Source organism: Anoplopoma fimbria, chromosome 18 (genome assembly GCF_027596085.1).
Source record: "Anoplopoma fimbria isolate UVic2021 breed Golden Eagle Sablefish chromosome 18, Afim_UVic_2022, whole genome shotgun sequence".
NCBI classification, from domain to species: domain Eukaryota; kingdom Metazoa; phylum Chordata; class Actinopteri; order Perciformes; family Anoplopomatidae; genus Anoplopoma; species Anoplopoma fimbria.
The window spans coordinates 11320230-11331808 of record NC_072466.1 but is presented as its reverse complement, the minus strand read 5'-3'; the positions used below and the strand labels follow the sequence as shown (position 1 = coordinate 11331808).

Genomic DNA, 11579 nt, shown 5'->3' with positions numbered 1-11579 from the left:
TGAACCAACTGTGCTCAATGTAATTGAATAAAAGTAATGTTTTTGTTTTGTGAAAATCCAAAGGCCAGTAGGCGATTTGTTAATTTTTAAAAGGGGGAGGACTTGGTTTGTTTGGTTCGCGGCTTTATTTCTTGCCCTAGCCTGAGTTGTGTAACAGTTTGTCTTCCATACTCCCTGTCACTCTGTCTCACTCACCTAATTGGCTCACTCTGTTCACCTGCCTGTCACTCTCTCTCAGTTCACTCCGGCCACTCCCAGTTCCACTTCCAGCTCACAGCCCAGCCCCCCCTCTCTCTCACCACACTCTCCCTCACTCTCCTAATCAGCCTCATGCAGTGCACCTGTCTGCCACACCCACCTCATCAGCACAATCCCTCTCACCTGCTCACTCTGCTGCACCTACACCCTGCAGTATAAATGCCCCACTCATTCACACACTCGCTGCCAGATCGTTCGTTGTATTCATGCTAGACCTTCCAGCAATTTCCTGTGGACTGATTTCCCGTTGCCGACCCTGCCTGTTTGGACTTCCCTGCCTTGCCTGTGCCCCGGTTAACGACTCGGCCTTCTGTCCCCTACCACCGGATTCCCCTACCTTGCCTTTGCCTCGGTTAGCCACCTTAGCCTTCTGTCCCCGACCACGAGTTTAGCCTCCGCTTCCTCTGGTTTCCGTCTGCCTGACCCCCTGCGAGTCTTATCCTGCTTGTTTGTTTGCTGTTTGTCCCACTAACAATAAATCTGCTGCACTATATTCCTTGTCCAGTCGCACTGCTATTGGGTCCACACTACCCCTCCCTGACAAGTTGACTTTGATACCCATTCTTGGCTTAAATACCAACAGACTAAGTGTAGTATTAGGTGTTGTACTGATAGATGTACTATAGCATATTGATAAAGTATATTGCCTATTCTTAGTTATAAAGACCAATTCCATTCCTGGGGGACTGGGATTAATATCGTAGCGCTGCTACTGGATATCATTATTATGATTATTATTGTTATTATCATACTGAGTCAAGACTGACAGTTGTAATGCGTGTTTGGAAAGCACTTAAAAGGGAAGCACCGGTTCTGCTGTTGGGCTTTATGGAAAGAGCGAGACATTTTGAGAAATGAATTTCAAAATCCCATGACTGGAGTAATCATTAATTGGCAACGCATACGAAAAAGAACCTCGCTATTCATTAAGCTCATCTGTTTTCCACCTGGTTTACTGTGGTCGTGACCCAGTTATGATCATACCTTTTCCTTTTTTTGTTGGTTATTTTACACAGATGGACTATAATTCTTGGTCAAACAAACAGCACCATAATTGTCTTTCGGCATGAAGATGAAAGTCTATTCCTTGTGAAAGATTTTATCTGTAGTAAGCGGCATTTTAAGTACCTTCTCACTCGTCCGCCATGCTGGTAATTAGATTCCAATGATGCAGGATATACCAGAGATAATTGGTTCAACAAATGTGTACGGTAGGCCTTTCCAAATATAACACAGCTAATATAGATACTATTTCAAGCAGAGTTACAGAAGAGTTACAGAAGTATTACAGGCAACATGTACCTCAAATCAAAATTGCCGTGTGGACGTAATCCCTTTTAAGCATTGATATGCGATGACTTTGAAATGTATGTACTTCCGTTTTATGCAGCTTTATACTTCTAATCCACTACAGTGTATAGATACATACATATTGTACTTTAGACTCCACTACATTATTTTAAGTTACTGGTCACATTGCAGATAACGATTTTAGACACAAAATACATGATGCTTTTATAAAATATGAATACATATTATACTACCTACTATTTACTCATAAATGCATCAATAATGTAGTAATAATTATACGTTAATATGATATACAATACAATCACACTCACAGTGGCCAATTTTCTGCATTATGAGTACTATGAATACTTGATACTTTATTCTACTTATTAGTATGCTTGTTACACTTGCTTAACCACAGACCAGCTAAAACTAATACTTGTTGTGTTTTTGTTGGCTTAGAATGAGCCCTGCATATCTAGTTAGGGCGCCAGTCCTCTTCCACCATTTTGCACCGCCATGTTAACATATGCACAGAATTGACAAACCAAACACTGGCTCTTGAGAGGGCCTTTTGTGTGTTTCACGTTACCTGAAGGTTGCTGCAGGTGCTCTGACACTCTTGGAAAGTGAGGGCTGAATGGAGGGTAATTCAGTGGGTTGCAATCTGCAATTTATCTTAAATAAATACATTTCAATGCTTAAAGTTACTACAAGGAACTTTCATTTTGTGTTGATTTAATCCCCTGTTGATAACATTTAAATGTTTTCCGAGCAACAGAGTTTCTTTGGAAAAACACGCATTTCACTGCATTCTTGTCGGACAATAGGCTCCGTGCAGTCCTAGCTCTGGTTCTTCCGTCCCTCCCTTTCCTTCAGCGGGCCCAGCAGTACGGTCTGGGTCTCCAGCGGCATCTAAGAGTTTCTGCTGAACCTGCATGAATTTGCCTGATCTCGTGCCTAGTCCGAGCTTGTGGCACTGATGACAAGCATTAAGAATAAATATATGGAATAGTCAATCTCCTCGCTGATTGTCTTGTTTATTTTTGTAGGCCATTTAGAGGCAACAGTTACTAAGACTGTTTCATAACCAGTTAGAAGTTTGTCACATTACCTTGAAGAAAAATACTTGAGTTAATTTAATTTGTTATATTCCACCACTGATTTCAAGCCAAACGGTATATAAAGGTATGCATTAAAAAAACAATTTGGATATTTATGGGGCAGTGTGTTAATGCACCACTGAACCGGTATTCTCTCTCTAACGGCTGCAGTTCCAACTGGCTCGACCAAACTTTCTCTGTTACGCAAATCTTTCATTAGGTTGATTAAGGAGATCTGGTTCACATTTGGAAGCTTTTGCTAGAAAAGAATGTGTCAGTGGGAGAATATGATATGATTCATGTTTTGGATTGCTGTAGTTTCCATTTCCACCGTTTATTCAGTCTCTCACAATTCCTGAGCAAATATTTGGTATTTTATTCTTTGTCTGTGTACATACAAAACTTAAACAGTAACTTTTATTGAATTCTGGTGAATTCCAAAAGGATGTAAAAAAACTGTATGATGGTTTAAGAAAACAAATAAACAGACAAACAGTAGCTGTCAGAAGCCATTACATTATGAAATACAAATCCCACAACGGAAAATTAACAGACCTATACACACCTTAAGTGCCCATTCTTACAGTTTGCTTTGCAGCTTGTGCTTTGGTCCAATGTCACTGGTTTGACTGTGTGAGTGCTCTATTAATGAGATAAATAACACTGGGTGAGGACCTGTCTTTAGGATAGTTGGGAATACTACAAGGACACTTTAAGACAAGAGTTATATTAAGCAAGAGCACACATGCTTCTTTTTTTTCCCTCATATACAGACTGCTTTATATAACAAAAGTGCATTGTAATGATATACATTGGGTTGTTTAAAAAGTACTATATTCTCTTTCTGTGACGCTCTTATGAATTCGTAGTGGTGTTATTTCATTGTGGCAGGCAAAAGTCTGTTTTTAATGGCAGAACCAGAGCCAGTAAGAGCCCGCGGCAGGATACAGAAGGGTCGCCCACGGTAACAATGTCTCCTAATCCTCCTGTTTTACCACTTCCCGGGGATGGGCACACCGCATTCATACCAGCCCACGAATGGATGGGATGTGCGTCGACCAATAACTCCAAATGAAACAGGCTCCTGTCTGTAGGCGCGATAGAATCCTGCAAAAGATAGAAATGATAATGCTGTTCATAGCCATTTAAAGTATAATGAGGAAAATGGTCTGCAGCATGTGATGTTTTGACTAAAACATGCAAAACTCTGGTAGGTCCTTTTTAGCTCGTATTAATTTGAACAATACAATGCATCTGTAATCTGCATAGATATGATCAATGCATCTGGTCCACTAGGGAGCCAGAGAGCTAGACCGCATGGAAACAATTTATAATAGGTTAGGATTTAAATATCAAGGCCACAAATGTGCAACTCGTTTACCTTGTGCTGAGGCCAGATTATTTGAGAGGTAGGCCGGACCTGTCCTTCCGTCCCTGTAGGAGTCCACAAACTGGCAATGGTCTTCTCCCTGACCAAATGTATCCCCTATACTGTAAAAGGGCTCTGTCGATAGAAAAAAAGGGAATGCATATCATTATTCGTCTTTTTAGGATTGCACGGGGAAAAGTACTGACTACAACTGCCTTTAAATATAGGCAAGGTCATACGTTACCTCTAAGACCATCTCCCATGAAGATCTTGTATCGCAGAGAGTTACACAAAACCACGCCCACAAACTTCCTGTACCATGTCCTCTTGACAAACTGGCTGCCCTTACAGCTGCTGTGGGCTGAGTTATACTTGAAGGTAAAGGGAATCCAGATTGGTTCTCCACCTGAGGAGCAGAGGAGGAGATGCATCATGTGAATAGACACATCATGTATACATTGAGGATGAAATGATAGAAAGAATAAAATAACTTTTGTCTGTAAAGCTGAAGCTATGTTTGATTTTATCAATCCTTTCTGAACCATCTGGACGGCTTAGACTGGGTGTTGTCAGTTCACTCTCTCCAGAGACAAAACTAAGCATGAAGCAGTGTTGCGTTTTTGTGCTCCAGGCCCACATATCAAAAAACAAACCCCAGAGAAAACGTGGGGTCCGCTTCAACTCTATGCTCTTTAAAATCAAGATTTAAACTTCTGTTTGGCAATATTATTATTTTAAATTTGAGAGTATTCATTGATATCTTGCACCACACTGTAATTTCCATTTTCCTTCTCTATTATTTTATTTGGCAGTTCTGTTTGTGTCTTTTTATCCCGCCATTTATATCTGGTCTTAATCTCTTTTCATATCTCATGTTAAGCACTTTGCATTCTTTAGAAAATATTCTGGGAGGGAAGCAGATGAGGTTATTCAGTAAATTAAGTTTTGTCTCGTTTTATTTCTTTATATGCATTTTGAGGGATTATTTGTAATTTATTAATAGAGTCCTGGCTTATTCAGAGAGATCTTTGCCTATTTAAAGTAGCAACCACTAGTGATCATTAACAGTAAAGTAATGAAAAGGGTTAAATCCTAACAGCAGGATTGTTCCCTCTTAAAAACCTGCAGCTTCGGAAGGATATAGCTTGTTGACCTTAAACTAGAGATGTGCAGTCGGTGTATGGACTTACCAGGTGGTCTTTCAATGAGAAGAGGATCGTCTGAAAGAAAGAATGCGATCATTTCACAAGGGAGGAAAAGCACGCAGGCAGCACTGCAGGTTTAATGCATTCTCCTGATATTGAGAAGAAATACCCATAATGCAGAGTGCATCTGCTAGTCTGCTTTTACTGCAAGGGATGGATTTTATGTTTGAATATCTTGCATCGCAATACAATGCACGTCACCATAACATTGTAGTCGTATGCTGCAGCACAACAGAAAATCTAAAGCCGGGTTGAACTGTGCTCAATGAGGCGTATCAAAGTGTTATCTCTGCAGGCGTTGACAGCATACACACCTGATTCGGTGACATAGGTGAGCGTATCGCTGACGGGTCCCAAACCAAACACGTTCTTGGCCTGCACTTTGAAGTAGTATCTGAAATGAAAACAAACCACGACATAAGGATTTACATGATAGAGTTAAAGTGTTATTCTGCCTGTGTTGTTGTGACTGTGTTAAAGCGAGAAAAATGTTAATGACCATAGCAGATGACTGGGCATGCTTCACTCAGGCTGATTTAAGAGTAGTCTGTTTTATATTCGATTGACTCCAAAGTGAGCGCAGCACAATAAAATGGCTATTTGGCTCGTGTTGAAGGGAGAAGGGAGGTGAGGGGAAAAAAGAGCAGTGCAGATTAACAGAAGATAAAAAGAGGGGGGATATGGAAAAAGTAAAGCACAGAGATATATATGCTGAAAGATAATGAATAGATGATAGGAGGTTGAAAGATAGGAAGAGTTCTTAAAAGAGACATTTCTCACAGAGGGCTTTAATATGGCAGTGACTGAGCCCACTTAGTCTCCCGGTGGTGGAGAATAACTAAATCCTATCCGATTTAAAAACAACACCACTAGTGACAACTCTTCCACTGCTGACTGATGTGTTTGTGCAAGTGTGTGTTCATTTATGCAGTATTGTGCTCATACATATGTGCTCCCTTTCACTCTGAAAGGTCGCATACAGTAAGTTCATGGTCAGTCAGTTCCTAGCTAAAATCTTCCACCACGTACAGCCTCGAGGCCTGGATCCAATCACCATAGCCACGTGACAACAGTGACCAAAATATATATCGCCAGAGAGAGAGAGAAAGGCAGCTGCAGAGAGATGATGTAATGAAAGAAGAAATCGGAGACGGTAGAAAAAAAATATGTGAAGTATAATAGAAAAACAGAGAATGGACCATAAACTAGCCATTTGAAAACCTTCAATACAGAAAACTCTCTCTCAGCGACCTTTGTATTAAATTAAAATCAATTATTAGATTAAAATCTAATTCAGCCCTGCCATATTATATGCTCCTCATATATATATATATATTATATATATAATATATATTATATATATAATATATATTATATATAATTATATATATATATATTATATATATATATATATTATATATATATTATATATATATATATATATATATATATGCGATTATATTTGGTCAATAAATCACCAAAAACAGTATAAATTCCCATCGCTAATTCTTGGAGCCCGGGGCAACATCATGAAATGCTTGTTTTGTCTGACCAACAAAGTAGAGAATCAATTTACTAATTCAGCAAATTCTCACACAAGCTGGAATCATTAAAAATAAAGTCCTTTTGTAATTCACTCCATTTATCAGCAGGAAAACATGTGGATCCAAGGAAATTTGTCCACACGTGAATCAACATTTGTGTGCGTTTAGGACTTTTGTAGCTCAGCAGTTCTGGCAACCAGAAGGACCCTGCAGCAGAGGAAATGCCAACCCTGTCGCATAAGCCGTCCCAGGATCAACCGTAACCACGCGAGACACACTATCATGAATACAAACTGGTTGCCAGGGAGGGAATCCTGCTTTGCAGACTCTTGGAAAACTTTACCCATTGCACACAGCCCTGTTTGTGTTCAGCAGCAGGTGTTGGTTTTCTAAGGCCCAAGATGAGACACTTATCATAACACCTCAAGCAAAATCGTGCCTCCACTGATTGAGAGGATACTTCTATCCCTGAACTCACACATCGGAAACTTTTCCACCAGATTCTTGTGTGACATACAGCTTGCAAGTTCTGACTTAATAGTAGAAGACAATTTATAACTTGCTTCATACATTGATTAAATTATAAATAAACAGACATGTGCCTATTCTGGTCCCTTGTTCCCATGTAAAACTGGTCAGCAGTACATTTGCAAAGAAGCTAGAGCATTTTAAGACATGAATCATTTCCACGCACAACTTGCAAGCAAAAGGTGCTTAATGCAAAGCTATAAATGAAACAAGAAGTTTGGGGGTTTTGGATGGGATCCTTCCTCTCATGGGTCCAAGTGCTAAAGGCTGTTTCCATGCATTTATTTTTAAAACTTTAACCTGTGTCTCATAAGACAGGGTTTTGGAAACGTGCTCTAATAACTGAAACAGACCAAGGTGACTGTATCTGCGAGGAAGTGTCAGATAATGTGTGCTGTATTTATGTTCCATTGAATTTCCAAGATCCCGACAGAGTTTTTACAGCATTTCACATCTTGGTGCAGATTCAAATGTTTTTTTACCTGCCTCCATTTAGCCAAACTGATTTACTTCATTCTTGGAGGGTTTTCCAACCTATTATACAAGCATTACAGTATCAAGATCCAACTCACACTCTGCTCTGATCAGTGTCAGTCTGGTTCAATATCACAATTGGAAACCTGTTCCCACATGAACATGGAGTAATTCCAACAGACACATGCTTGTTATGTGTTTTATGTGATGACGGATTAATGATATAAACACTCCACACCACGGCCAAGCACCTGCACCCGAGGCAGCAACCTCATCATTAACATTACATGCCAGTCAGGATAAGGAATCTTTCAACAAAGCATGTTCCCTTTTTCTATGAATCCCATGTGGGAGAAGATACTGTGAGTCAGTGAACATGAGAGCGTTGTGTACGTGCTCAACGTCCCTCTAAGCATGAGTATTGTAACCATGCATACACAATAATATAAACCCCACATCAGGTGGGTTACGGTATGTGTTACCTAGAGTTTGGTTTTAGATTCTCCAAAGCCAGGTGTGTCCCTTTGGAGGGACTAGAGGACCATCTATTGTTGAGGACATCGTCATATGAAGCGCTGTGGACCATGTAGCCTGCAGGGAACAATACAGAATAAAAGGGAAGAGCTCATTAGCAGTTAGAAAAGAACTGAAAACGAAATCACTGTTGCAGACAATAGGTTAGGAGGACATTGTATATGTTTATATCAATTTTAATGTGAAACAAAACACTACATAATAGGTTCAACATTAAAGGAATACTTTCACATTTTGAGACTTAGACCCTTGTTGTTTAGCTTAGTTTAGCTTAGCACATATGGAGAAAAACAGCTAATCTGGCTCTGGCCAAATGTAACAAACTTGCCTACTGTGTTTTGCCTACCCCCTTGCATGATCAACCTTGGCCTTGCATGACCGCAAGTATGAACATTTATTTTATCCTCTCAATTATTTTTTGAGAGTAGGTGGTCCCCCATATACATTTCACTAAAGAAAAACTGTTGCCCTGGCAAGTCAAACTGACTGTCCTCCAACCTGCCAGCGTGTTTCTTCTTCTCAGTCACGCAGACTAATCCTTAGACTCCGGTAAGCAACCTCAGGTCACGCAGCTCTCAATCACTCACTTTAAAACTATGGAGAACGGCTCCACCGACCACCGCACATCAAACTACCAACTGTTTCTATTGGACTTCTGAGTCTTGAGATTATATTTGTACTGGAGCCCCACCAACACAGCTGGCTGCTGACAGGAGAGAAGGGAAATACGTGCTACTTTGTTTTTCTTCTTTTGTTTTTTTATTCCTACACCCTTCTACATTGTTAAACTGAGGCTTGATAGATTAGTATGTAGACTCTTGCCTACTCTTCTGTCTCTGCTTTTACATGTGTTAAGTGTTTCCGAAGGAGTTGGTCCTTTAAGCCAAGTGCAACACTAATAGTACTCAGTGAATAATTAGTATGTCTCGCCCAAAACATTTAAGCAAATGTCATCAATTCATCAGAGTTAATGGAACCAGAAGTTGGGTTTAGGTTAAAAAAAAAAAAAAAAAAAAACGTAGGCCAATGTCCCTCATCTCTTCAGTCCACTTGCTAGCAGCTGTTTCCATCCACTTGTTTTGAAAGCTGTGACCCATAACTCCAACTGTAAGACACAGTTGTGCAAACACGCCCTTATAACTTGAACAGCACGTTGTGATTGTATATTTTGCATTTGTGAATTTGTACCTGCAGATAATTTCAGCTGTATGTAGAGTCTATAACGTTGCAATACGCAATACATAAAAGTAAGTATGACTCAAACTGTTTTTTCACACATATAAGCGGAAAACCGTACATCAGCGTCATGGCGCTTAAAATAAATGAGTTTCTGGAATGTAGCATGGTATGCAAGATAAAACTGACAAGGAAAGTATTTGAAATGGGAGAAAATAGTGATAAAGTGCAAAAATGCTTTAAAGGTATACAGAAAGCATCAAGATAGTGTGTGTGTGTGTGTGTGTGTGTCTGTGAGAAGTACGGAAACACCAGGGAGAGCAGATGGAAAGAAATTGAGGAAGAAAACAGCAGTGACAGCAAAGACCAACTATCTGTTTTACACATCTGTGCACGGTCCAGCCCACAGCATGACCAGGAGCTAGTGTTTTCCTGCCAAAGAAAACGTACAGCCTCTCTAGCTGGCCAGGCTGCTACCTTTTACAGTCCACCACGTCTCATACAGTATGCTTTTATCTTCACTCTCTGCTCTGTCCAAGAACAAAAAAAAACTTGAAGAATGTACTGTGTGTGTGTGTAATCATTTCTTAGCATAAATAATTCAACTTTTAGGTATGGGTGAAGCAACAATATATATATGTGTGCTCAGAGTTTGTGCACCACAGAAAAATGTGTTATTAAGCACAGCTAACGTATGGTTCAGCGGTCATAGTTTTTCTATGAATGGGATAGAAAAACTATGACGAAAGTTTAACTGGAACACGCATGCAGCATGCTCTCATGTGCACCCCATATGACAGGATCACAGAGGGGGCCGGTAAGGAGACAGACAGGGCCAGACGGCTGGTAAAAACTTTATGGATTTTTTTTGACCGTCAACTGGCCCACCAATGCAGCGGCACACATGTATAATGGGTTTCTAAAACGATCTCAGATTTAACTTAACCTGGACAAAACATCAAACATCTCTTACCTGACACCATATCATCCCTCATTGGGCGAGCCCAGTCCAGGATGATAAAGGAGTGGCAGCCCTCCATGGCGACCACAGTGAGGTTATGAGGCTTGTTTTTGGGAGGCTGATTCTGATTGGCTGCCAGGCTGTCCTTCTTTATCAGGTCTTCTAGGACGTCAACCTGAAGATACTCCAGAGCCTCTGTCAAGGAGCAAGGAGAAGCCGGGTCCTTCTGGATGTAGTTCACATAGGGAGCTGGTGGCAAGAAAAAATAGATGGAAAGGAGGAGTTATTTATTTTGACTACATAATTGCTTCATATAGGCAATTCATAATAAATAGTAATATTTATCTTGCAATATTTATTAAAATCGTTCTTAATGGCACAAACTTTTGTATGTAACAATTTCAGTGATAATACTTTTCTAGGCCATACTATTTTCATTTTGTTAGGCCTATTCAGTCAATTTCAAAAAGCCCAATTTAAGGGTTTATTCATAGTCCTTTTTTAAAATTGGGTACCAGGGTCATAAGAATACCACCCATCTTTCCTTTGTTTCCTCTCCGGCCCACTTTGTCTCTTTTTGTCTGTTACAAGTACTCTGGAAAAGCCAGCTGGACTGACAGCTGTGAATATTTCAGCTATCCCACTATTAAGTCTGACTGCGATTTGAAGGGAGCCTCTGGAGCCTGGAATCGCTCCTACCTCCCCAGATGATCGGCCCTTTGCACATGCCAAGAGTGTAACACGTGTCAGTAGCCTATCTAACCATCAAAACACAGTTTGTGAGGCTGTAGGGGTTTAGGCTTCAAAAGCTCCTACTGTATGTATATAAGCAATCATATGGCTTATGTATTCCGCACTCCTACACTGATATACATGATCTGTCGTCAAGGTAAGCAGATTCATGTGTCTATCAACACACAGGGTGCTTGTAAGGCTGCATTTCTGTAGATCATCCACATGTCCAGGATCAGTGCAGGCTCATACACACAGAGAATCCAGATGTTTTGCTCTGTTCATGTGTACTTCTGTCTGTTTTCTTCTGCTGGTTTAAAAGCCAAATCCAAAAACACAGAAAAAACATCGAGCCAGACGTGGATCAAATGACGCTGGGAAACAGTATCGGAACAGTTCACATAA

At 40.2% G+C, this 11579-nt stretch overlaps 1 protein-coding gene across 1 annotated transcript in view; it reads right to left on the bottom strand.

Annotated features, from left to right (window-relative positions):
• Positions 1–2988: 2988 nt before the first annotated feature.
• Positions 2989–11579, bottom strand: part of fndc1 (fibronectin type III domain containing 1) — a 30730-nt gene continuing 22139 nt past the window's right edge. Inside the window, 7 exon segments of the mRNA XM_054618571.1 lie at positions 2989–3758; positions 4033–4155; positions 4265–4426; positions 5211–5240; positions 5540–5619; positions 8254–8362; positions 10455–10691. Of these exon segments, the coding sequence (XP_054474546.1) occupies positions 3643–3758; positions 4033–4155; positions 4265–4426; positions 5211–5240; positions 5540–5619; positions 8254–8362; positions 10455–10691 (857 nt within the window). The 3' untranslated portion in view covers positions 2989–3642.